This window comes from Cavia porcellus, unplaced genomic scaffold (assembly GCF_034190915.1).
Source record: "Cavia porcellus strain 051 isolate PalLab524CR breed Dunkin Hartley unplaced genomic scaffold, mCavPor4.1 scaffold_2, whole genome shotgun sequence".
NCBI lineage: Eukaryota > Metazoa > Chordata > Mammalia > Rodentia > Caviidae > Cavia > Cavia porcellus.
In genome coordinates this window covers 139644172-139670317 of record NW_026947485.1, presented here as the reverse complement: position 1 = coordinate 139670317, position 26146 = coordinate 139644172, and the positions used below count along the sequence as shown (strand labels likewise).

Here is a 26146-nt window from a genome sequence, read left to right as displayed (position 1 = left end):
ACTTCCGGGTTCCTATCGTGACTTCCGGTTGTCAGAATTTTCCCCAGACGCGGCTGCCCGGCAGGGAAAACCGTGCGGCCTTAGGTCGCAGTGGCCCCAGTGGCGGTAGCCTCCGGGTGGGCTCCACTCATTCTGCCCCGGCTGTGATGCATCCGCGGCGTCCAGACGGATTCGATGGCTTGGGTTACCGAGGTGGTGCCCGGGACGACCAGGGCTTTGGTGTGGCTTTCCCTGCAAGGTCCTTCAGCTCCGGGTCGGATCTGGGCCACTGGGTGACGACTCCCCCAGACATCCCGGGCAGTCGCAACCTGCACTGGGGTGAGAAGAGTCCGCCCTATGGCGTGCCCTCCACCTCCACTCCGTACGAGGGTCCGGCCGAGGAACCCTTTCCGGCCGGCGGCGGTGGCGGCGGCGGCGTTCAGGGGCAGAGCAGTGGTGAGGGTGCGGGTCCAAGGTGGGGTGGTCGGGTGACGATGCCGCCTCCCACGGCCTGCAGACCCCGGAAACCGGGCAGTGGTCCCGCCCTGCTTCCTTCTGGGCCTTCGCGCGCTGCGCGCTCTGCCCTTTCGTCCTCTGTGCGGGTTCCTCCTCCTCACGAATTTGTTACCTGGGATCACCTCCAAAAAAGACATCTGCTGAGCCATAAGGTGGATAGTGGGGATTTTTAGCGGTTGTAGAATGTTAACAGCCTGTGGTCTGATTCAAGAAAGGTAGAAATTGGATTATTTACTGTCACTCAATTCAGCTTTCAAGTCTTAACGATTTTAATTGTAGCTTTGTGTTCTGAACGAGAAGCTTTTCAGCACTAGCAGATTTGGAATGTACCTGGGTCTACTGCCTACCTGTAAACTGAATGACTTCCTAACCTCCAAGCTTTTGATTGTCTCATCTTTGAGACCTATACAAGAACTGTTAGCCTTTTTTAAGTGTTAAGTGAACTAAATGGACTGAGTAACCTCTACTATGGGTTACCAGGTAGACTAATAAAATATTCGGTTCTTTACCCTTTTAAAATCTTTGGAGTTATGCTTTGTCCGATCCCCAATCCTGAAGTTTTCCTCCCTGTAATTTCCCCTTCTCCCACTATTCTCAAGCAAAAACTCCAATTACAAGTTACAAATTCTGTGCAGTTTCAAGATAGGACTGTGCAGTATCAAGACAAACTTACTCTTCGTAGGACATAGGAAGACCTGTGTATTAATCTTAGCACAGTATGACATAGTTATTTTTAGCATTCTTTTATTTATAAAATGTCAGTATGTGTCTCTTTCCATTCTCCTGAAATTAGAATAGTACTTACACAGGTAACATAAAATATTATATGTACATATATATATACATACACACACATACATTCAAGATACCAGCTTTGTCCTCATTTTCTCGATTTTTCACTTGGAAGTGCAGTAATATTCGATTTGCATTAACTAGGAAAACTTACATGATTACTAAGCAAATGAGGATGTGAAAGAAGATCATTAATTTATCTAGTCATATTGTTAGCTATTGGCTTGGACTTTGAGATTTAAATGAATATAGCATAGTAATGTGAGAGGAATCTTATTTTTAAATGAAATCTAAATAATGGTTATAAGTAATCTTATTCTTTTTATTTTAGAACAGTTGAGTAGATTTGCTGGATTTGGTATTGGACTTGCAAGGTAATGTTTAAATTTTTATTTAGAGTTTCTGTTTAACATAATGAACAGCATTTAAGTTTTTTTTGGAGCAGCAGATTGAATAATATTTTGCAGAATAATTATCATAATTTAAAATCTGTACCTTGATTTTGCTCCCAATAATGGTAGAAACTAGTAGTTCAGTTTCATAAGCAATAATTGTGTAATGAATATCATAATAACTTTTATGGATCTAGCAAAAGAGTATAATCAAATGTAATCATATCTCCCTGTCCACCAAAAAAAGAGTACTTGTGCCTTCTCTGAACATAGGAGTGCTACCAAAATATTTAACAACATGAAGTCTAGATTTTGTCTCTATTCAGCATTTGGTGATCAGCTTTATATCTTTTTACTCCTAATGATCATTTTATTTAAGAAAATCAAATTTTTTTCAGTGAAGTTTCTAAACAGCAGATAGCTTTGCTGATAGGAACTTTGTTTGTGGGACATTTTTGGAAAGAAATGGAAATTAAATGATGTAATATTCCTATGTGAAATATTCAGAGATCTTTTCTCAGCCTCATACTCTAGTTATTATGTATTGTTTCCCTTATTTATCAGTTTACAGAAAACATAACATGCACGATTATTCAGGCAAGAATAATATCAGAATTATTTAAAGAGGAATGTGGAAATACAGGTAAATAAGATTTGCATGTTGACACATAGATACATAAATTATTTCATATAGTCTCTTTACAGAAAATGTACTGGCCCATCCTTGCATTGTTCTACGCCGCCAATGCCAGGTAAATAAAATTTCTCTGACGATCCTGATCCTTATTTCAAGTCCAGAATTCAGATAAATAACATGGAAACATGTAACTATTAGTCCATGGGAAATGAACTTTTTGATATGAAGATCCCATTAATGTCTTAGAAATTATTGAGAATCCCAATAATCTTTATGTGGGTGTCTTACTTTTCTCATTGTTAAGACAAAAATACCTGACACCAAAAATTAGTTCACAGTTAGATCGCAGATTATAGTAATTTTAGTCCATAATTTACTAGCTCCAAGGAAGGTTAGCACATGGCAGAGGAGCAGTGGTCATGTTGGCTGAAGATAGCAAAAGCAACAAGGGAGCAAGACAGTCAGCCCTCTTCCTCTCTCTTATAGTATGTCCGTCTACTAGGATTAGGGTGGGGCCAGTCCAGTCAGTGGACTGATCCCGCAGTCAGCCACCCTTGATCCCAGCACCTTGACCCCAGCATTGCACTATGAATCAGAGTCAGTCACACACTCTGGATTCAGCCACCTCTGAAAAAAATTGGATGACTGCATGAGGCTTTGCAGGGACATCTGGATGCAATAACAGCAGGTCATATTTGCTGATATTTCCCATTTCTGAAGTTAAAAGTGGGAATTATAAATGTGTTAGTTTAATTCATCAAAATAAGCACTTTAGGCGCTAACAGTGGCCTATTTATGAAAATATCATTTTATGGTTTGCAAATGTCTTTAATCTGTGGGATAATAGAAGTGAGCCAGCATCTCTGTCTGCTTCTGCATTCAATCTATTGCAAGATGTTGTATTTTTGTTTTAAAAGAAACAAAAAAGTCCAGCTGTGTCCATATATGTAATAAAACCAAGAATATACATCATTTTCAAAACTGGATTTTTTTTTGAAATTACACCAAAACTCAACAAAGGTTATTTGCAATGTGAAATCTGAAACCACATGAATTTTTTATGCTTTCTTTCCTTAAAAAAACCATTGCTTTAAATGTCTTGAATGGTTATTTTTACCTATATTGATTCACCAAGTTATATAAATCTTTCAGATACTAAAGTGTTTGATGATACAATATCAAAACAAAAAAACTTCATTGAAAACACAGCCGATCTCACTAGAAAAATCTCACTAGAAAAATTTTGTTTTATGCTTCTGATGGTAGGTACAGATTTCCCAAAATTATGTTCGTTGCTTGAAAATCCAAGTTTATTGACGAAAGCCATAGACACTTATGTGTTTTAAATCAGCAAGCTAACTTTGTACATTAGCCAAAACATATCTGTCTGCAATATGAATAACTAGTCTGCCAGTGAGTTTTGCGAACAAAAGTGGTGTTCCGTGAAAAAGTAGCTATATAGCTTTGCAATTGCATCGTAGAAGAGCTTTCCCCCATGACAACATCTAGTTCCTAGTGTAACACAAAGAGTATTAGAAAAAGAGTATGTACTCAGGGTCAAGATTTCATAAATTCACATTTTTTTATGCTTCATCAAGGATATGCTTAAGTGATTAGTTTTCCTTCCTGTGAATGTATGGGGTGAAGGACACCATAAATAAAAAATGTATGTAATTTGATGCTACTGCTTTGATTTGTGAGCTAATAGTTTTACTTACTGTAGCTTTTGCACCATTAGTCAGAGTATAATTTTGAACTTCTTAATCGTCTGATACTAATGACCCTGGAGAATCAGTGACCCACAATGTGGCAAAATACTGCCATCATGTAACTTACCTTTTTACAAAGTAATTTATTCCATATTTGTTTGACTTTAGAGTTCAAAACAATATAAATCTACAAATTTTTATGTGTACACTGAAAATTAAGTATTTAAAGAGAAATGATGACTTACATAGCATTGTCAGTATACATACTCCAGAACAATCTATTTCATACATACACATTTTACATAGTGATTTTACATTGTGATCCAGTGTTTGACCCTTTTAACTGATTTCATAATTTACTCATTGGTTGCAACATTTACAGAACCTTGAGAAATGGTTGCCTAAAGGCAGCATGAGGGAAACAATGGTAGTATTTTAGGAAACACAAATATCAAATAGCAAGACCTTTTTTTGTATTACTTTATTACTATTTATATTAAACATTAGTCTTCATATTGTATTTATATGTTAACAAAAGTAATTTTGCTTGTGTATAACTTGAATTGACGTTAGAATTTAACTTCTTTTGCTGCAGCGTTTTTATGACTTTATTATTTCTTGACAACACCACAGAAAGAAATATGTAATGTCTTTTCTGCAGGTTAATTACCATGCTCGGAATTACCATCTCACTCCATTTACAGTCATCAATATTATGTACAGCTTCAACAAAACTCAGGTAAAGAATTAGTCTGTGGAACTATTAAAGCTATATATAATCGTCATTTGGGCTTGATAACCATTGAAGTAAGAATAATTCATGTAATTCGGTTAGTAAAAATATGTTAACTCTTACAGCAAACCTGCTGTCTCATAGTAATGATACCTTTTGGAATCTTTCAAAATTTTCACTTAATTCAATAGAAATATAAAGAGCTATGCAAAGGTCCAAGAACTTAGCAGCAGATATGATAATGTCTCTGTTAATAAGAAGCTTATAACTTAGCCATGGAGATAAAAACTTAACAGAAGATTGTGGTGCAAGAAGATGCAATATTGGAAGTACAAAATGCTGTCAGAATGTAGAAAAGAGGTATTTTATCAAAAGTGAGGTTGAGCACAGGATATATCAAGACTTGGGGAAAAGGGACATGGAGTTGTATATTTATTGTTAAGTTTACATAATACTGAGGATGGAGAACAGGCTTTATGAGTAGATGGGCAAAGACAGAAGTTATAATGTTTGGTGATGCACTTAATACATTATAACGGGAGCATAGAGCAGAGGTTAGGGATGAAAAAGCAATTAGAGAAGTACGCAGGATACAGATAATAAAGAACCTTCTAAGAACGGCACACTTAGTATTAACAACTAAAGGAGTATCGCTGAAGTATTTTAGCAATAATCAAAGTGTTTCAAACAAACTTGGATTGTTTGGCAATATCCATCAAAATGTGAAGTGTGCGTATTCTTTACATGCTAATTTCATTTCCACATTAATGTGTACAGAAGGACGTCATCATGGCATTGCACATAATGGGACTGGAAATTATTAAATAGTCATCTACACACTACCATTAAAATAATTATGGTATATTTATTTGGCAACGCACCATGTAGTTTTAAAAACAAGAAGGTAGCTATGTGTATACTGATAGGAAATGATCCCTTGATTATTTTTTAATTGCTCCAGTTACTTTCATCTATTAAAAGTAAACAAAACAAAAACATTTCTAGATCTGTACATAAACAGAGAAACAGGTCTATATGCATGTTTTGAAATAAATAAGAAACTTCTGCCAGTAAACAGGGATGTAACTGCTTCTGATACTCTATTGCTTATTTTAATTTGTGTCTGTGTTGTTAATAGTATATAAATAAATAGTAAGAATAGGAATGTCATTAATGATATTGTGAAAAGGGACAAAACTGAAGAAAAGAACATGGACTTGTAAGATGCAAAATTTATAGGACTGATTAGATGGAAGTAGTGAGAAAATATTACCCACATATACAGTTTGGACATAGGATGGTGAAAATGACATCTAAGGAAATAGGAAACACAGCAGAGGAGGAATTGGGATGGTGGCATGAACAGGTATGATTGAGTTTTTCTGTGGGTATAAATTTTGACACAACTCCATATCATCCAAATGGCAGGACTATTAAGGATTTGAATATTGAGATCCTAGAGATTTTAAGAAATTAATTAATCATTAGGGGTATTCAATTAATCATCTTAGTGTAAATATTGGCCACCTAACAAATATTAAAGTAATGATAGAAATTCATTTAGTTATAGTTGTCTACAAGATTTCTGTTAAAAAAGTGCATATTTAGAAAGTATCAAATATTCCATATGAAATTTTGTAAAAGTTGTTTTGCATTTAAAACTTAGGAATTTGCAGAAGTAACAGTAAACTGTGTTCATTGTAGGGACCAAGAGCCCTATGGAAAGGAATGGGAAGTACATTCATTGTCCAAGGAGTAACACTTGGAGCAGAAGGCATCATTAGTGAATTCACACCTTTGCCAAGGTAACTTTTTGGTGTTTTTCTTAGCATTAGTTTATAATACATAGGAAAATATCTAAAAGTACTTTAAATCTGAAACTTGTTTGTAATAACTAAGACAGAATTAAATTATATCATTAGTTATATCTTATTGAATTAATATGTGATACAGAAAATGTTTCATGTCATGGTATCTGTTAAGATACATCTTTTTAGCTCCTGCTATTTGCCAGCAATTGACAATTCAGGAACAAATAGGAGTATCTAAAGAATTTCTATTCTTCATGTGGCCAATTTTGTTATAGTACTTTGTCTTTTTCATGTTGTAATTAGATAATCCTCTTCAGAGAAAGAGTGATAGTATACCTGGAATTATTGGCAAGGATTTCCAAAAATAACTGAAATCTGAGCTAGATCTTGAATTATGAATAAGAGTTGACTTGGCAGAAAAGAAAGTCATTCTAAGAAGTGACAGCATGCCCATGGTTAGGGAAGTTGAGCAGGTTAGCTAATAGACAGAAGTGACTTAGTCCTGGAATATTAGGAAGAGAAGCTGAAACGCTAAAGTATAATTAGGTCTTTGTAATGTTTTGTTCTCTGTGGGATTGAGAAACTAAGACATTTTAATTTTTTTAGTAGGAATATTTTAATCAAGGTTATACTCAAGTGGTAGAATAAAAACAAAAAAATGGCTGTGGAGAACTGTAGGCCAGGATGAGGAGGTTCTGAACCATAAGAAAAAAAAAAAAAAAAGCGTTGACATAAATGGACATTTTTGAAGTATAACTGATGGTAACTGATGTTAGATTGAGACTGAGGGTATGGCAGAGAGAGTTGTCAGCAGTGACTGAGACGTCTGTATTAGAAAATGTTAACCACGTTGGGGAATTCATGAGGAATAAGTTGTAAGTGGAAGTGGAGTGAATAAGTGGAGTGGAGAGGATGAGTTTAACTTTCAATAAACAAAACTTGAGATTCTTGCAAGATATCTAAGGATCATTGTGTCTGGATGACAATGTCTAGATGGTTGGACCTGTGGATCAGAGTCTGGTAGAAACTTGAGCTGGTGACATAGTTTCAAGTATTGTGGAGGAAAAATAGCTTTGAAAACATTAGAATAGGTACAGTTCACAGAAGGAGAAATTATACAGGACATGACATAAAGTGATCAAAAGTCAATCCTGAGCAACTACATATTTGTGCCATCTTATGGATATGGGTGGGTGTGCTTTGGAGAGATAGTTAAGGGGTGTAATTAGTGATGTCTTCAAAACAAGTTAAGGACAGTAAGAAGATACAGTGTAGTACATGGTACACTGGACACCAGAGTTGTAGATACATTTGGAGGAAGAAGACAGAGAAACTGAAAGAATTTGCTGAGTATTGTCTTTTTCTGTGGCACTCTTTCCAAGATTACTTAATAGAAAGATAGACATTGAAGTTGTGGTAAAAAAGCATGAGAAGAATGAGATCCATTTGGACAGTCACAACAATGAGTAATGAGGGACTCTGAAAACAATATAGGAAAGAAACATTAATAGATAATGTCAGAAACCATAAATTTGTTAGGTGCTATTTGGTATGATTCTGTGATTTTTGGTATCAGTCCAGGAATAATACTGGGGCTTTGAGTGGTTCATTCATCCACAGTTAGCCCCAAGGGTAAATTTTGTGGATTAACAGGGAAGTGAGATGGCTGAAGCCATTACTACATCACATGTCTTCAAGGTTGGGATTTAATCCTTATAGGGAAAGAAGGCAAGAAACTGATACCAGGCTTTTTTCTCAATGTGATTGCTTTCAAAGAACCTCTGTCTTCAGATTCCTCAAATACAATATGCTAAAACTGCAGAAGCAAAACAAACATTAGAAATATTTGGCCAGCTAATGATTTTATATCTTCAATTCAAAATTTGATTTTGTGCTTGTTTTGTTTTATTTTTGGTGCTGAAGACATACTCAATGGCCTTGTGCACTATCAGTGAGCAAAATCTCTATCCCCCAAAACTAAATTTCTATTCTTGGCTAACCTTATTCCTACTATTTCTTTCTTTTTTTTTTTTTTTTTTTTTTTTTTTTTTTTTTTTTTTGGTACTCAGGATCTTACATTTGCCAGGCAGGCACTTATGCAACTGAGCTATATCCCAGCCCCTACTATTGCTTTTTGTATCACAAGTAAGTTTCAGAGTATTCGAAGTCAGATGTTCTTGAGGGCATCCCACAAACACAAAATTCTATAAAATTTTAATAAAATTCAGGAAATTTGATTTAGTAGAAAAAATTGAGCTTAAAATCACTACATTATTGTTTCAGGTCTTAGCTATCCCAGGGGCATAAGGCAAGTCATGGTACCTCTCTGAAGCAGACACAGCATCAGGTTAAAGAGAAGGAAAAAGAAACAAAAATGGAAGACATAGAATTTTATAAAATGTTTTTATATTGCTTTCCTGCTCAGCAGACAAGGAGGCCTTTCAGTTGTGTGGGAATGTATTTTATTTTCATTTCAAATTTTGCTAATGAACACACAAACAGTTATCTTCCTTGTATTGTTCTACTTGGCTGCTTTAGGTCATTAATCCCACTTATTAATTCACTTACTTAATTATCTAAGTGCTTACTGTCAGTATGTACCAGGTTGTAGGCTAGAAATCAGATTTATAATGAGGAAGAGAAATAAAGAGTACCTGTTACTGAATTCAAAATCTAATAGAAGGATATATCTTAGTAAAATAATCATACCAGTGGATAAATAATTACAAATTGAAATTTGTTCTCCCATGGGAAAGAATATGGTTCCATGAGACTCATGGTAGGAACAGGGTTCTTAGTGACATTGCACTTAAACTGAGATCTGAGAGTTCATAGGAGGTGCTTACCTGTTTATATGAATATGCTCTGGAGTAGGTGTGATTGAGAATTTAAGTAATGGAGATAGGGTTCATGTGGTCGGAGACCAGAGAAAAAGGAAGAGCAGGTAATACAGTATTGTTGAAGAAGTAAATGGGAGCCACACTATGCGTGGTTTGGTAGGTCACTTTAAGGATACTGAAGAATTTTAAGTGTAGTCAATATCACCATATTTGTGTTTTCAAAGGGTCATTTTAGCAGTAGATGAGATTAAATGAAGACCAAAATGGATACAAGGAGACATCCTAGTAAGTTAAAACAGTAATAAGGTGAGAAATAACAGTATCATGGACCAGGGTAGTGTCTTTTGAGTTGCAGTAAATTGGAAACTTTTGAATATATTTACAAAAAATTGATGGAACTTGGTAATCAAAAAGGAATAGTAAACGAATGAGAGGGTGATATTAAAGATGGCTTCTAGGACTTCAGCTTTTGTAATCAGTGATGTCAAATAAAGCAAAACAAAACAAAGCAAAATCAAAGCTTTACCTCAAAGCAATTAGTAGAAATTATGTTTCTCCTGAACTGCATATGATTATTAGATAGAACAGGTGTAATACTGTGGATTGACCAGTATTTTTTTTAAACTGATTATGATCACCTCAGAGAAAAACAGCTGGTCTCTAGGGCTTTTAAGTCAACAACCTTATATAGTAATTTCTCAGTAAAATTCCTTTTAAAGGAATCATCTGCTATCTCACCACCTGCTCTCTCTACTGCCAGAAGCTCCCATTCCCTCCCCACCCTTCCCCAAGGTGGAATGAGGTACATCGTGTATTAGTCCTCCCCTTTACTGGAGTATGGCTTTTCTCATGTCATTAACACGACACAGGAGTTTCTGTAACCAAGACTGCCTGTGTGTGTATTCCAATCTCTCACAAAACTCAACCTGAACTTTCACTTAGAGTTGAGTCATCTCATGTTTGTGGTTGTACAATATAAACAAACATCTTTTTTTTTTCCAAATGATTCCCCTTAATTCCTCATTTCAAAATACAATTTCAAACACAATGAGATAGTTCTCGAATTCCTCAAATTTAGCCAATTCCTTTCTGATTAATAGGTCTTGAATGAAGAGCAAAAGTGGAAATATTTTAAATTTGATTTTGCTGTAGTTCATTTCATTTTCAGATGCTTTTTCATATCCAGTGAAATTGTAAGCATATGGTATAAGAATTGCATATAGAGAACTCTTAACTGAGGATGAATTTGAGAGATTTTGAGGCTGTACTCTAGAAAGTGCCTAGTATACCAAATGGAGTAAGAAAAGAAGAGCACCTAAGCCTTCAGGAAGTCCAGCAATAAGTGTTAGGAAAGATAGTGCGAAGAAGTCATTCAGAAAGTCAGACCAAAAAAGAGACTGCAAACCAGTACAGTATGAGTGGTGGAGTACAGGGCCGAAGACGGCTTCAGGAAGGGGACAAAGGAATGCTCACCTGATGGTTGTTGAAATTCAAATCAGGTACATGCTGGAAAATGCCTGCTGCACTAAAGGAGATGGAGGTTTTTAGGGACTGTGGCAAGAGCAGTTTTATAGAATCATAGAGTAAAAGCCAATTTAGAGTAGGTTTCAAGGTAATGGGGAGCTGAGACATGGAAGCACTAAACTTAAAAAGTTAGCTATGAAGAAACTAGATGAAGGGAGGAAATAGGGAGATGAGAGATTAGGGTTGGGTTTAGGGAAGATGTTTTTGTTAGGTTTTTGTTGTTGTTCAAGAGGGCAGATAACTGACCATGTGAAAATTGAGGTCTGCTTAGGTAGTTGTTTTAGGTTTCACTGGTTTTATGTATTGACTCTACATAGGAAAATTAAGACTTGTGAGAAAAGTGTTCTAATCAATTTTCTTAATTTTGATATTCATTTGCAAGGTTAGGTTTTGCTTAAAATTAGCAAATCAAAATATATTTACACATGTTCAGCACTTGATAATAAAATATACAAGACTTTTATCACAGTTTTACTTATGTTCTTCCCTGAATATATGAATTTAAATTTCTAGACTTCAGGCAGTAAGGTACTAATTTTATAAAATTCTCCTTTTTTTATAAAGTAGCAAAGAATAGATATAAGGCTGGTTCTCTCTCTTTTTTTAAACACTTGTTTCTAAATGTCATTTCTCTTTTTAACCTTAATCATTTGAAGAGTTGGCAATAACAATTATCATATTTAGAAGGAAGGTGGCCCTGTCCTTACAGAGACACAAGTCATAGACCTTTTAGGCCCGTATTGTTAATAGCAGTTTCATGCTTAAAGTCTGTGTAACAAAGAATGACCTGTGAGAACACTTTCTGAAGCCATGATAAGAGGAATAGCAGCAAATTGATAAGCAACACAGGTAGCATATGTTGTTTTGTAATCATAAAGTAGTTGTCAGAGGAAAGTCATCATCTTACAGCAACAAATCTCATCTTTGTTTTATACTTTTTCTCTATTGTTCCTCATATACAACTCTTCCTTTCCTACCTCCTCTTTTTCATTTATTTTCTGTCTTTTTATTCTTCTCATTTATTCTCCATTTTATTTAACTTTTATCTTGCTATATGTCCCTCTTTTTGTTGCAGTTCAACTTGCCTTTCTTTCTCTTCTGTCTTTCCTTCCTTCCTTCCTTTTTTCTCTCCCTTCCTCTATTGCGCCCTCCCTTCCTCTTTACCTTCCGTTCTCCACCTACCCCAAGGTAGCCCCGATACATATGTCGGTTATGTATAATATGTATGTTTATGTGACAGTGGTCATAAAGTGAGTATCATTGTAGTAAGGGAGGATACTCTGGAAATTGGGCACTATACAAAAGATACAACATGTCATTCTGCATTACAGTAATTTTGTTTCATTGTCAAATTCTTCTGCTTGATACTTTATAAAGCCTTTTCCTTCTTTTTTTCTGTTCTTTATTTCCTTTCCTTCTCCTATTTTTTCTTAATGTCATTTTTGCATTTCTTTTTTAAATTTCTTAGGTTTGTTTTCAGTCTATTGAACCTTTTCTTCTGTCAGTCCCTGCTGTGATTGACAAAAAGAATCTTGTGTAATTTTCCGTCTTGGAACCATCACAGTTGTTTGAAGTGTTTTATATAAAAGAAAATCTGTAATATTAGAATACATTTTTTCTACAAATTAAAACAATTTAGAATTATTACCCTTTTGAAAATTATGTTAATTTAAGATGTTTTAAATAACGTGGCCTTTGTTCAATTTTGGTTTACTTTTACGTTTTAGGGAGATTTCACACAAATGGAATCCTAAACAAATAGGTGAACATCTTCTACTGAAAGCGTAAGTATCAAAACTGGCATTTTATTGGAAACTTAATCTTATTAATAGATACAGCAAAGAAAATTAGAATAATGAAATATTTATGGAACAAATCATGAAAGGGCAACTAATACAGAGTTTAGGAATAAAATGCGGACACAGATAGGATCCTTAAAATAATGTTTCCTGATGTGAAACACTGTAACCAGCCAACTTTTTCATTTAGTCAGCAAATCTGTTCAGCTCAAGTTTCTTTTTTTTTTTTTTTTTTTTGGAACCAGGGATTGAACTCACAACCTCATGCTTGCCAGGCAGGCACTTATGCCGCTGAGCTAAATCCCTGGCCCACAGCCCAAATTTCTGAGAAAATAATTTTTATCACTGGTCAAGCCATCCCCAAGTTAAAATGCTTCAAAATCTAAAATTTTTAACATGACTTTTCCATGTCTTTCCTAATGTAACAGTTCACAGTAAAATGCAACCAATCTACAAATATTATAAATTTGCCTTTAGTCTATGTATGTAAGATATTTATGCCACATAAACAGATTTTATGTTTAGACATGAGTTTCATCTCAAGGATATACATGAAAATATTCCAAAATTGGAAAAAAGTATCAAATCTGAAATACTTATTTATTTATTCATTCATTCATTTTCTGAAATACCTCGACTCCTAAGCATTTCTAATAAGGGATCTTCAACCTGTACTCTGTTAGTAAACAGACATGTAAATTTGTTTGTGTAGCAATAAGCAAAGTTAAAGCTTTAGTGACATTGAAATATAGTCCTAAAGGCACTTGATGGTTTTACAGCAATAATCATTTTGTAGATTACAATTTTACTCTTCACTTTTTAATTTTTTTTGAAGATTGTGAATTGGAAATCCCCCACCTTGCTGACTCCCTCTATGGGACATTCTAGCACATTATTACTTAGTGATGTTCCATTCTCCTTGAAAACTACTACTTACCAGGACCTGGCCCATAAGGGTTAGGTAAGTCCCACTTTAAGATTTTAAATAACTATATTTTGCAGGCTTGCAAAGTTGTAATTTACTGTGTCTAAATATTTGATGATAGGAAACAACTTTGCAAAGCTGTACAATATTGTTTTTTAACAGTAAAAGGGGACTTTACTCATTGTGAAAGCTGACCTCACTCTGCTGGATGGGAAATCTGGGAAAAGATAATATGATAATAGCAGAAAAATAGACTTCAGCTATCACTAAAAAGGCAAGCTGTGGAATGGATCCCTCCTCCTAAATTTTAAGTGTCAGATTTATACACTATGTTACCTAATTACATACAGGTCGATATCCAAACAGCAAATTATAAATGTGCTTACATTTTATTGTTTTAAGATAAAATCTGGGTTTTTTTGTCAAGGTTATCCCTGTGTTATCAACACTTAATTTGTTTTTATATTTGTTGAATAAAGTATGTTAAAAGTTCCTGAAGTTACATGTTAGGGCCAAAAGTATTAGTAATTGAAAATCTTTTTTTTTTTTTTTTTTTTTTTTTTTTTTTTTTTGTCTCTTTCCTTTTTATCGGTACCAGGGATCAAACTCACGACTGCCTGCTTACAAGGCAGGCGCTTATGCCGCTGAGCTAAACCCCCAGCCCCAGTAGTTGAAAATCTTAAAAAGGTCATTGTAGCTTAAATATAAATTACACTGATATATTAAAGTAGATATTTAGAAAATTCATGTAAGCATTTGTTTCAGTGTGCTGATAAATCTGTTTTAATTTCTACAGCCTAACTTATATTGTGGCAATGCCTTTTTATTCAGCAAGTCTAATTGAAACAGTACAGGTGAGCTACTTTCATATTGACATTTATTTAGTTAAATATTTTTCGGAATACTCAATATATTTTATATGTATGACTACTTAGCAGAACAGTATGTATTTCACACATATATTATGCAAAGCTGGTCTGTATGTTTCCATTCCAAACTTAGGCCACATGTTTTTCTCCCTTCCCCTTGGGCAGCTATAGTCTCCATTCACATATCTCGCGGCCCAACTTGTGATTTTCTGTGAATACGAAGAATGTATAAACTTTTTGAAGCACTGTGTGCTACTCAGATTGTTACAGCTAATGATGAAACATATTAATTATCTGAGCATAAGATAGTCATCGGACAATTTGTACCTTGTCTCTGTAAGTAATTTACCGGTAGCATTTTTTGAACTATGATTTAAAGGAAACATTTGCTACCCTTGCTGTGATAGAAGGGGTAAGGAATTTCCCAACATTAAATTGTGTCTGCTTGTCTTACTATTTTGACCACATGGTGGTGCATTAAGTACATGGAATTAAATGTCATACTAGATCTTTCTGCTTTTAAAACTGTGAAGGCAGTTTTAATTTCACTTAATACACAAAACCTACACCTGTATGTACACCTGTTTTCTGTTTCCAACACCAGATCCTAAAGCATTTTTTCTTTAGTATAAGTAAGTGCTTTCTCTCAATTCTTTCCTCTTTTCTGATCCCCTTGTTAATCTTTTTTTTTTTTTTTTTGCTGTTAAAACTGATTTCAGTTCATTAGAACGTCTTGTGGCCCAAACATATTTTCCTTTCTTTCCCTTGCATAAGATATCCTCATTTTAAAAGTAATGAAAATAGCAAAAATTTATTTAAAGAAAACTAAGCATAACATTAGGGGAAAAAAGCTTTGGCTTGGAACAGACTCAGATTCTCATTTATCTATTTAAATTATATCTATTACTTTAGATAAATTTTTAACCTTTTAAAATCTTAATTTCTCACCCATAAAATGTTATTATTTTAATAACTGAGTTTCAACAGCATTGTTATTCTTCTTTTGCTGAATATCTAACTTCTTTCAGTATGTTTCTTCTGAATTCAAGCTCAGTGATATTTTTGCCCATAAGAGGGAGCTCAGATCTCTTTGAACGTTGTTTTTCTTCATTGTACTGTTTCATCTTCTTTAACTGCAAAACTCTTTTCTTTCTTCATGTAACACTCACAATTGCCAGTTTGTATCACACACTTGTAGACCCTGGGGATACAGCAACAAATAAAACAGACACAACTGTTCTGTTTCCACAGCACTGATATGTTTGTGGGAAAGACAGCCATAAACAAGTTTCCTATAAGGTGTGTTTAATGATGATAAGTGTTAAAGAAAGCAAAAAAAAAAAAAACAAATGGTGTGCAATGGGTAGGAAGAATGATTAATATATTTTTAAGATGACCTGAGAAAGAGCTCACTAAGAAGAAAGTTGATATTTGAATTAAGATAGGTAACTTAACATCCTAAGCAGAGGGAATGCAGGTGCAAGATACTCCAAGTATGATGGTATAATATGTATTTTAAACAGCGGAAAGGAGTCAGGTATAATTGATGCTAATTAAATAAGATAAAGGAGAGTAGAAGGGAGAGTAGTTTGGATAGTAAGAGAAAGCGAATTATATAAGACGTAGCTTATTGTAATAATTTGGCCTTTTTGAGAGATGAGACGTTTGAGCAGAAAGTTAATATGATCTGATATGATCTGTTATGATATATGATCTGATATGATATATGATCTGTTATGTCTTTATTAAGATCCCTTCAGTTATTGTTTTAAAAATAGATTGAAGTAGGAAAGAGAACAAGGTCAGAGATACGTAAGTGAATTAGTTTATCAGTCATTTTTTTCCATTACTGGGCCAAGAATGCAGTGTAATGGAGGAGAGGTTTGTTTTGGCTCATGGTTTTAGAAGGCGCAGTCCGTTGTTAGCTGGCTCCAAGGCAGAAATGGTATTGTGGGAGGGCACAGAGGAAGAAAACTGCTTAACAGAAGCAGACAGAAGGTGGGAACTACAGAACGAAATACATCTTCCAGGTCACGCCCCCACTAACCCACCTTTTCCAAGAGTTCCCACCTCTTTGCAGCTAATAAATCTGATGATTACCCATCACCAGAGTCCCAATGATCTACGCACCTTTCAAGAAGTTTCATCTCTAAACACATGAGACTTTTCGGGGTCATTTTAGTTCTAAACCATAGAAATTAGTAAACCTGTTGAGTTCATTTTAGTCTCATGGTTTAAAATATCTCATTATCGGAGGACTTCTACATTCATAATATGGTCTTCTTGAGCCTTTTTTCTTGTAATACAGATTAATACTTAACATTTGTGCATTCTTGATCTACTTTCCCATGTCGCTTCATCAGCAGTGCTGTTCCTTCAGGACCTGTGGCCAACAGATTTGGGCATTTTTGACTCCTGTCTTTCATATATCAAACATAGTTAGTGCACCAGTAATTCCTGTTGCTTGTGATGTTAAAAACACAATGAATTACAATGTTACCCTAGTTCACAAACTTAATTATTTCTACAATTCTGGTTGCAAACCAGATTGACTGACAACCAAGTCAAATTTCCCCATAAAGTCATCATTCAACCTAACCATTGCATTTGAGTTAGTTCTCATCAGCTTCAGTTTACGGCCAGAAATGTGAAAAGAATTAAGTTCATGAACTGAGGTACCACTGTACTCTACTTCTATCGCTACAAATTTACTTGATTGATTGATGGTTTTAGTACTGGGGATTGAATTAGCAAACCTTCCCCAATACTGCCATACTCTGTCACTGAGCTGTGCACCCAGTTTTGTTTTGTTAGTTTTTGTTTTTTTTTTTCTTTTTAATTTTCAGTCTGAGTCTCACTAAGTTGACCAGGCTGGCCTCAAACTTAGTCTGTCAACTTCCTAAGTAGCTGTAATATACAACTTCCTGAGTAGTTGTGATATTGTGTGCACCAGTGGACTTAGCTGTATCACAAACTTTCTTACACCTATCTCCAACATTATCAAAAGGCAGACTTTTCAGATGGTAATGAGACTGACATAAATTATTGAGTATTGCTGGGTAATGGGCCTGTTTTTCATTTAACACAACTCGGCAAAAAAAATGTAAGTGGGACTGATTTTCATTTTTATACAATGGTGTGCTTCCAGTAAAAAGTAACTTAACAGTGATTACTTAGCTAGTAAATAATGCAGCAGGATTCAAACCCATGTTGAAGGATGTTGAAGCCATATATTGCTCTTAAGGCATCAAGTGGCTGTTGCTTCTAAGATGCTTGAGATTAGGAAGTCAGAGGTATACAGCTGTGTCTCCTCCTGATCTCCCTGTGCCAGTAAGAATTCCTCCCAGCCTCACTACTACCAGAGTTTATTTGAAAAAGAAACAAAACTGAATACTTAGATAATAGTTGTCTGAAAATCATTGATATTTTTCTTCTTTAGCTAATAAATTGAGTCTTAAGAGTCCCTTTTCTTGTGCCAAAATAAGCTGTGTTAAATTTTATTTTATGATTTTTATTTCAGAGTGAGATAATTCGCGACAATGCTGGCATTTTGGAGTGTGTTAAAGAAGGAATCGGAAGAGTGATAGGCTTAGGAGTACCTCACAGCAAACGACTCCTTCCCCTTCTTTCCCTGGTCTTCCCTACAGTGCTGCATGGAGTTCTTCACTACATCATCAGCTCAATCATTCAGAAGTTTGTCCTACTAATTCTAAAGAGAAAGACTTATAATAGCCACCTAGCTGAGAGCAGTAGCCCTGTGCAGAGTATGTTGGATGCTTATTTTCCAGAACTTATTGCTAACTTTGCTGCCAGTCTTTGCTCTGATGTTATACTCTTCCCATTGGAAACAGTTTTACACCGCCTTCACATTCAAGGAACACGCACAATAATTGACAATACAGACCTTGGCTATGAAGTGCTTCCAATTAATACACAGTATGAGGGGATGAGAGACTGTATCAATACCATAAAGCAAGAGGAAGGAATGCTTGGTTTTTATAAAGGATTTGGTGCTGTTATAGTACAGTACATACTGCATGCTGCTGTCTTACAGATTACCAAAGTTATTTACTCTACACTTCTTCAAAATAGCATTTGAAATTTAGGTTCTATCACTGATGAGTCCAGAAGATGTAATCTGGATAATTTGCTATGAAATTATGAAGGATTAAAATGAAATACTGGGAGAAAAATGGTCTAGAAAGTGAAACTGGTAGAAAAGGTCTGTGCTGATTATATTGACTTCTTTTTTTTTTAATTTGTTTCAAGTTTAGAAGCTCAATAGAACTAGGCTTGTAAAGGAATAAATTTTTAGCTAGTGTAGCCCTCATGCTGAAGTAAAAAACGATACTAAGGGGAAGCAGACATGTGTCATTAATATAAGATGAAGTTTCATTGAACTGAATCTGTTCTGTCTGAAGTTAGTATTTGTTACAGTTATTTCATCTTCCAGATTGGTATTGGCATATTATCCTTAATGCAGTAGAATATCACTGTATCAGTGAGATTTTACCTTTAAGCAAATAAATTGTGTCATTCTTGAAAAAGACTAAGCATTAAATTTGGCCACCTATAAGTAGACCTTGAGAGGTTTTATATTGCACCATGTCTTGAACTATTTTAGTGGTTGTATTATTTAAATCCATTTATGTATACACATATAGCGTGGGATTTCCTTTATCCTAAAAATTCTCTACTTAAAAGTCTGTTGCGTAAAATGAAATCATACACTTTTTGCTTGAACACCTGGGTAAAACATCAAAAAGTCAAGGCACCCAAAAGATTTAGTCAATTATAGCATCTTTTCCCACATCTAAACTCAGTACTTCAGTGCCAGCCACTTAAAATTTATTCTGCACTTTTAAAGTGTAGTTTGCTTAGTTAGCTATATGAGTTGTCAGCCTATTCTTAGAGCCATCCTTAGGAAAGAATGTAAAATAATCATGCAGCTATTGCTGTTTCCACATTTATAAATTGTGTACTTAAACCTTGTTTGCCTTTCACTTCTGAGTGACTTAGCTTTAAAAAAAACAAAATTCAGCTGGATATTTGTGTCTTTTCCTAGCACATAGTCATCATTAAGTAACATCTTTGTCTTTTTCCCTCTGTTTTTGCTTAAAGTGTCATTTCCCACAGTAGAAATACTTGAAGAGAAAAGCAAATTCTTATTATTTTTTATTGAAATACATTTTTAATGCTGAAGAAAAAATAGTACATGCATCTTGTATAGTTGGGATAGAGTATGGAGGAACATTTTAACAAATTAAAAAAAAAGTTAATCCCTTAATAAAAAAAGAAAATTGTCTCTAAATTTAATTTGGTGAGTTATACTCTATATAGTAAAGTGATACACATTAGACTTCTCCATTAGTAAATATTTTAAAGTTTCATCCTTCATGAGAATGATCAGTTTTACCATGAACCATTAGCACTGAAATGCAGTGACTTTGCACGGATGTTTTCCAGCACAGAATGCATACGCACTGAAATTCATGCTACTTGTTGAATGTCATCGAGATGGTTATTTTTGTGATTAATAGTGTTGGAACAAAGAAATTATATGAGAAAAATTGTAGAAACATCATAAAAATAGTTGTGTTTACTGTGGTATGTTTTTACTGTAACGCATCATTTTCCATTTTTAAATTTAAATTCTCAGAGGGAAAAAATCACATTGAGATTGGTCACATTATATATTCAGGGCTAGTATTTCAGTTTATGGTTTACTTTTAATGTTTTTGAACTGCCGGATAATTCTTAGATGGTTATAATATATTCATCATTTTACTCCTCCCCTTTTTCAGTAATCACAGAGGTTTTGGAAAGAAACACGAAAATTTTTAAGTTTTGTAAAATTTCTAGAACAGAATCTGAGTGGAATCAAGTATTTACAGGAGAAAAATATGTGAAACTCTTCATTGATCTAAATATTAAATTTTTCAGCATTTGTTGAAAGCATGAGTATAAACTTACATAAATGTGTTTATAGAATCATAAGACAGGCTGACTCACACACAATTTTGTTAAGTTGGTCTAATTTTCTCTTTAGAGAGAACACAAATTAACATGAAAACCAAAATTGAAAATGGTAAAATATGAATACTTCTATTGCTTTTTGAAACAAATTGAAATACAGTTTTTGAAAATAAAGCACTTAAATTTTAGCACTTAAATATTTTTCAGTGAATTTAAAAAATAATATATAGTTATCAGGTACTCTTTCTTTAAAATCACTATTTTTCTTTAATTTTGGTGCCAAAATCTAATACCCATATTAAGGTGTTAGTGTATTCTTAAATTCAGTATGATTCGTAAAGTTGCTGTGATTCTGTTTATTGGTTTATAGATCTACAGATCTTATTGCAACCCAAATTTTGGCCATGGTGCTTATGACATGCTTGTCTTACATTATAGGGTTTCTTACTAGGAGTAAAATTCTCTGAAAGTGATTAAATTAAAACTGATAAAGTTTAACCTACTTAAATTTATGAATCAAGCTGTTAAATTGCATATATACTTTCCTAGAGTGCCCTTCTCTATTTTATAGACTTTTGATGCCTAAATTAGTATGATATTTATTTAACCTTCCAAACACCCAGCATTAGATAATACATTTAAAGTGATCTAATTTAGAAAGGGTTGTAGATCAGAGTTTTTTATAACTTAGGCACTGCCTCGTTATGAAACTGGAAAGGTAAAAAATTGTGTTCACTTATGCAGCTACGCCTCATTACAACTCTACAGCACTGGCTTTGTTTCAGCTGCTCAGAGCATTCACTGTATTTGTTGGGGCACAAATGTTTCAATATTTCTGTCCACATATTCATGTATCTGTTTTGATCTTTTGTGAACTGAGATTATGGAGCTATTTTTTTTTTTTCAGTTTGCTCATAGACCTTGAGGAACAGAAAAGATTATTCTGCCAGCTCTTGAGAAGATTCAGGTTTTGTATTATTTTGAAAAAGTATATAAGCAAAAAAAAAAAAAAAAAAAAAAATTCCCTTAGTAACTTCATGTTGCACTAGAATTGTGTAATACTGAATTTGTCTGTCCCTCCCTCTCTTCTGGTTTTCCATCCGTCTCTCTGTCTAATGTGTAATGTCTTACTTTTTGAGTCACTGAGTATCATTACAATGTACCAAATTGTATAGCAGAGAAACAAAAATGTATGATTTAACAGTGAATCTTATTTGATATTACCTGAGCTGTTTTATCAGATGTCTTTTTTTTTTTAAGTTGTTTTTGTCTCATTGGGATTTTAATGTTTGGGGCAGTAATTTGTGTAATATGAAAAGTTCAATAAAATGTTGAATAACATGAGTATTTTTTTTCTTTCTGGTGTTAGAGGACTGTTGATAAAAGATAAGGTATACTTTTAAGATAGAAGTTAAAATTAAGAAAAATGTGTAAAATTAAGCTTTTCGCACTGTTTTTAAAAAAAAAAAATCCTTTAGCATCGTAAAAGCATTGTAAGTGATTTGGCTCATGAGACAAGTTGATGTGCCTAACAAAACATTTCCTAAAATAAGGTTTTGAATGCATTGTACTTAGTAAAATTTATAACTATATCAATATTTTATTGTCACAATACTCCTATGACATTTGGAGGAGTCCTATTTGACTAAATACTACTTTGCTAAGGAGGAAGTAGCTGTAGGTGTACTATATTAAGCAAGGGAGGACAGAATAGTAGCAAAATAGTGAATAGATAGCCCCAAATTCTTGTCCCTCTTTAGAAATATAATACAAAAACAAAAATCCAGAAGCTGTTCAAACCAACACTGTCAAAACTAGAAAATAAAGGCTTATGGCACCCAAATGACCACTGAATAAAAAATTAATATGCTTAGAAGAAAAGCTTTGCAGCATTTTAGCTTGGTTTTGCTCCCATCTTCCACAGTTAGTTACAATCTTGGAAATGGTAGCTCATGTGCCGGTGTGGGACCTGGTCCTTGGTTCTAGAAGGAATAGAGTAGACATTATTCCATAGAAAACACTGGAATGATATACTGGAAATTTTAAAACAACCTTGTTAACCAAGAACTCTATCAAAACTATAAGGATGAAAGAGAAATTAAGACATTTCCAGACAAAAGCTAAAAGACTTTGTTACTAGCAGAAATTCCTTCAAGAAATATTAAGCACTTTATACTGCTAAGAAAGGGCCATAGACAGTAGCACCTATAAAAATTGTGTATGTGTAAATGAAAATGTACTTTTGTTTTATGATTCCTCTTTCCTATATACTTCAAAAAGCAAATTCATAAAAATAATTGTAAATCTTTTAATGGACACGCAATATATAAAAATGTAATCAGTGTAAAGGTTGTGGAATGGATATATAGCAGTGGAATGTGTACTGTGTATTTAATTTGCTATTGTTCAGACATGGTTTTATGCTGAAGACTTAGTTGGAACCTATGATAGCAATGCTAAAAATAAATTTTAAAATGTACCAGAAAAAGAAAAACAAAATGATATATATAAAAAAGCACCTGCTACTAAGAATAAAGGAAAAAACCCCTGACAATTTGCAGAAATTGAGTAATAAAGATACAGAAAACAAATTAAATGGGAAAAGTCTTATCTGTAATTTGAATATAAATGAATTAAAATATCTCATTAAAGGCAGAAATTGAATTAAAACGTACATACAAGACTCAACTTTGGAAAGACAGCAAATTAAAAGTCAAGGTTAGGGAAAAATTGTTCCATGTAAATAAAGATATTTGGAGTATGGCTATGTTGCCAGGAAAAAAATGTCAAAAGAGGTTACAAGAGACAAAATATAATATATTGATAAAAGATTCAGATTACCAAAAAAGCATAATTATAAGCCTGTATGCACCTGACAACAAAGCCCTAAATAGATTAAGCAAAAATTGACAGAATTTAAGGAAGTAACAGTTTACTCTAATTACTGCTGATCTCAGTCCTCAACAATAAAACAGACAGATAGGACTGGAGAGTTTGATAGGAATTGGAGATTTTGACACCTTTGTAAATCAACCACACCTAACGGAAATATGCAGAACACTTCCCCCAATAACGACAGGATACATACTCTCAAGTACACGTGGAACACTGCAAAGTAAAATATGGAGTGTAAAGGAAATATCACATAGCATTTAAAAATTAGAGTAATACAGAGTATCTTTTATGGCTACTATAGAATAAAATGATAGAAAACAACTTGATCTATACATAAAATAATTTACAAAGAATGTTAGAAAAAAGGATGCATGAAAATGCAAACATCATATCAAAACAATTTTACGGGGTAAAAACCCATGCTCCAAGGAAAATTTATACCTTTAATAAAGAGAAACATCTCAAAAACTATATACTTTAGGAAACTACAAAAAGAAGAGCAACACATACTAAATGCTAGCAGAAGGAAGGAAATAAAGATTGCATTGATAAGTGAAATACAAAAACAAAAGAGAACATAAAACCAGAAATTAACTCTTAGGAAACATGAATAAAATTAAATTCTTAGCTAAGGTGACTAAAAGAATGAAGACCCAAATAATAAATTAGAAATTTACAAAGGAAATCTTACAGTATCTTTACAAAAATAAGAATTTTACAAGAGTGGCATAAATATCTGCATGAAAAATATGGAAAACCTAGACAAAGTGGGAAAATTCATAGAAACAACCTACCTAATACAAGTGACATAAAAAAATAGAAAATAGAGCTATAATGAATAAGAAGAGTGAGTTAATAATACTGTAAATGACAGCCAATATACTCGAGACTAGATGGCTTTATTGGTGAAATTTACCAAGTATTTAAAAATAATTTTCACAACACTCCTCAAATTCTTCAAAAAATTGAATACTTTCTAACTCATTCTCTGATGCTAGAGTTATACAGAATGCAGACAGGCACTAGAAGAAAAAAAACTACAGACTGATACACTTTCTGAATGTTCATGCCAAATGCAAGCAGTACAAGCCAGCTGCATTCAGCACCTTATTAAAAGATTTATGCACAGAAACCAAATGGGATTTATCTTAGGACTGCGAGGGTGAACATTCAAAAATCAGTGTAACACTACCTTGATGGAATGGAAGGAAGAAACATGATTACCTCAACTAGTGCAGGAGAAGCATGATAAAATCCAGCATTTTTTAAATGAGAAAAACATATCAGTGGACATTCTAGTTATACACAAGAAAAAAATATAAGGCATCCAAATTAGGATGGTAAGAGTAAAGCTATCTTCATTTATACTGATCACATTCTCTTACATCTGGAAGCTCCTAAATACCCCCACAAAGTTAGGCAAATAATTAAAGTAAAACTTATAATTTAATTCAATATCCTACTGTAACAGGATATCTTGAGGTTAGGATTAGTCTAATACAATGTACTGTTTCAGAGAAAAATAATATCTAAGCAGTTTAGCATTTAGTACAATGTCCAGATCATCAAGAATTTAAATGGATATTCTTTTAAATGACTGTATTGCTCAGCTTTTCCATCACTGCAACAGGGCTCCCGACATACATAATTTAAAGGAGATTTGGTTCATGGTTTAAGATGTTTCAGTCTGTGACCTATTGATCATAGGTTAAAAAAAAAAAAAAACCTCTTGGTGGAAATGTATAGTAGAGGAAAGCTGCTCACCTCGTGACATTCAGAACCAAGAGAACCAAGGAAGAGCCTGAGAAGAGGGGCTCAGGGATCAGATATAGTTGCCAAGGTCACAGCCTGTAGGGCGCAGTTCCTTCAAATGGGCCTTACTTCCTAAAAGCCCACTTACTGGTGATCTTATTAAAGGATTAATCCTTTGGTGAGTTTAGTGTCCTTATGATTCAATCATCAGTGCTATAGTCTCTAAATCAAATCAAGAATCAAAACCAGCAGTAACCTTATGATGTAGGTGTTATTAATACTTTCATTTTACAGATGCAGGGACTGGATTTCTGGGAGATTCACAACTCTGCCCCAGGTTATACAGTTAGTCAGTCATCACAGAGTTAAGCTCTTAAAGTTTGCTTAACTGTTGTACTGCTAGCTTGGTCATCAGGCCAAAGTTTACCTTGGTTAAAAAGAGTGGCATCTAATAGATGAACTAAGACCGTTACTATTCTGGTGACTGATGAATTGCTTTCCATTTTAATCTGTGTGGAGGCCTACAATGGAAGACTGCTGAGAGCTGTTAGTGGGTTGTTCCACAGTCTTCTCCATTCCCTTACATGCTCCAGGTTACAAATAATCTCTTTCTTCCTTACCTCTTTCATTCCCCCTTGTTCCTTCTCCTTCTCTTTGACCTTCTTTTTTCTTGAGATTTATGGACCTTGTAGTTATCTGTGAACAATGTGAAATATCAAAGCCTCATAATAGAGGTCATTTTCTCCCTACCTCCACTATCCATGGACAAAATATGCAGGCATTAAAATGGTGAGTAAATACATGAGATATATACACTCATTTTAATCTAAATATTTTGAAACTTGTTCCTTTTTTGCTTGAAACTTCAAATGGAAATTGATAAATAATCTTTGAAAGTCATCTTGATTAAATCTCTTATTTAACAAATTTGGAAACTGGGTGGAAATCCTAGAAATGTTTGATGATATCAGTAAGACCACAAAATGACAGGGCTGGC

The 26146-nt window shown here is 34.1% G+C and overlaps 1 protein-coding gene across 3 annotated transcripts; it reads left to right on the top strand.

Moving 5' to 3' along the window:
- Positions 1–21843, top strand: Slc25a46 (solute carrier family 25 member 46). 3 transcript variants are annotated; one of them, XM_013143641.3, is made up of 8 exons: positions 1–318; positions 1619–1661; positions 2374–2431; positions 4687–4764; positions 6463–6563; positions 12661–12717; positions 14454–14511; positions 18047–21843. In XM_013143641.3, the coding sequence occupies exons 1-8, from the start codon at positions 147–149 to the stop codon at positions 18623–18625; spliced, it is 1146 nt and encodes a 381-aa protein (XP_012999095.2). In that variant the 5' UTR covers positions 1–146; the 3' UTR covers positions 18626–21843. The 3 variants fall into 3 exon arrangements, with proteins under 3 accessions (XP_012999095.2, XP_063101539.1, XP_063101540.1); XM_063245469.1 differs by having other exon boundaries at positions 2–435; XM_063245470.1 differs by lacking the exon at positions 1–318 and adding an exon at positions 473–647.
- Positions 21844–26146: the final 4303 nt, after the last annotated feature.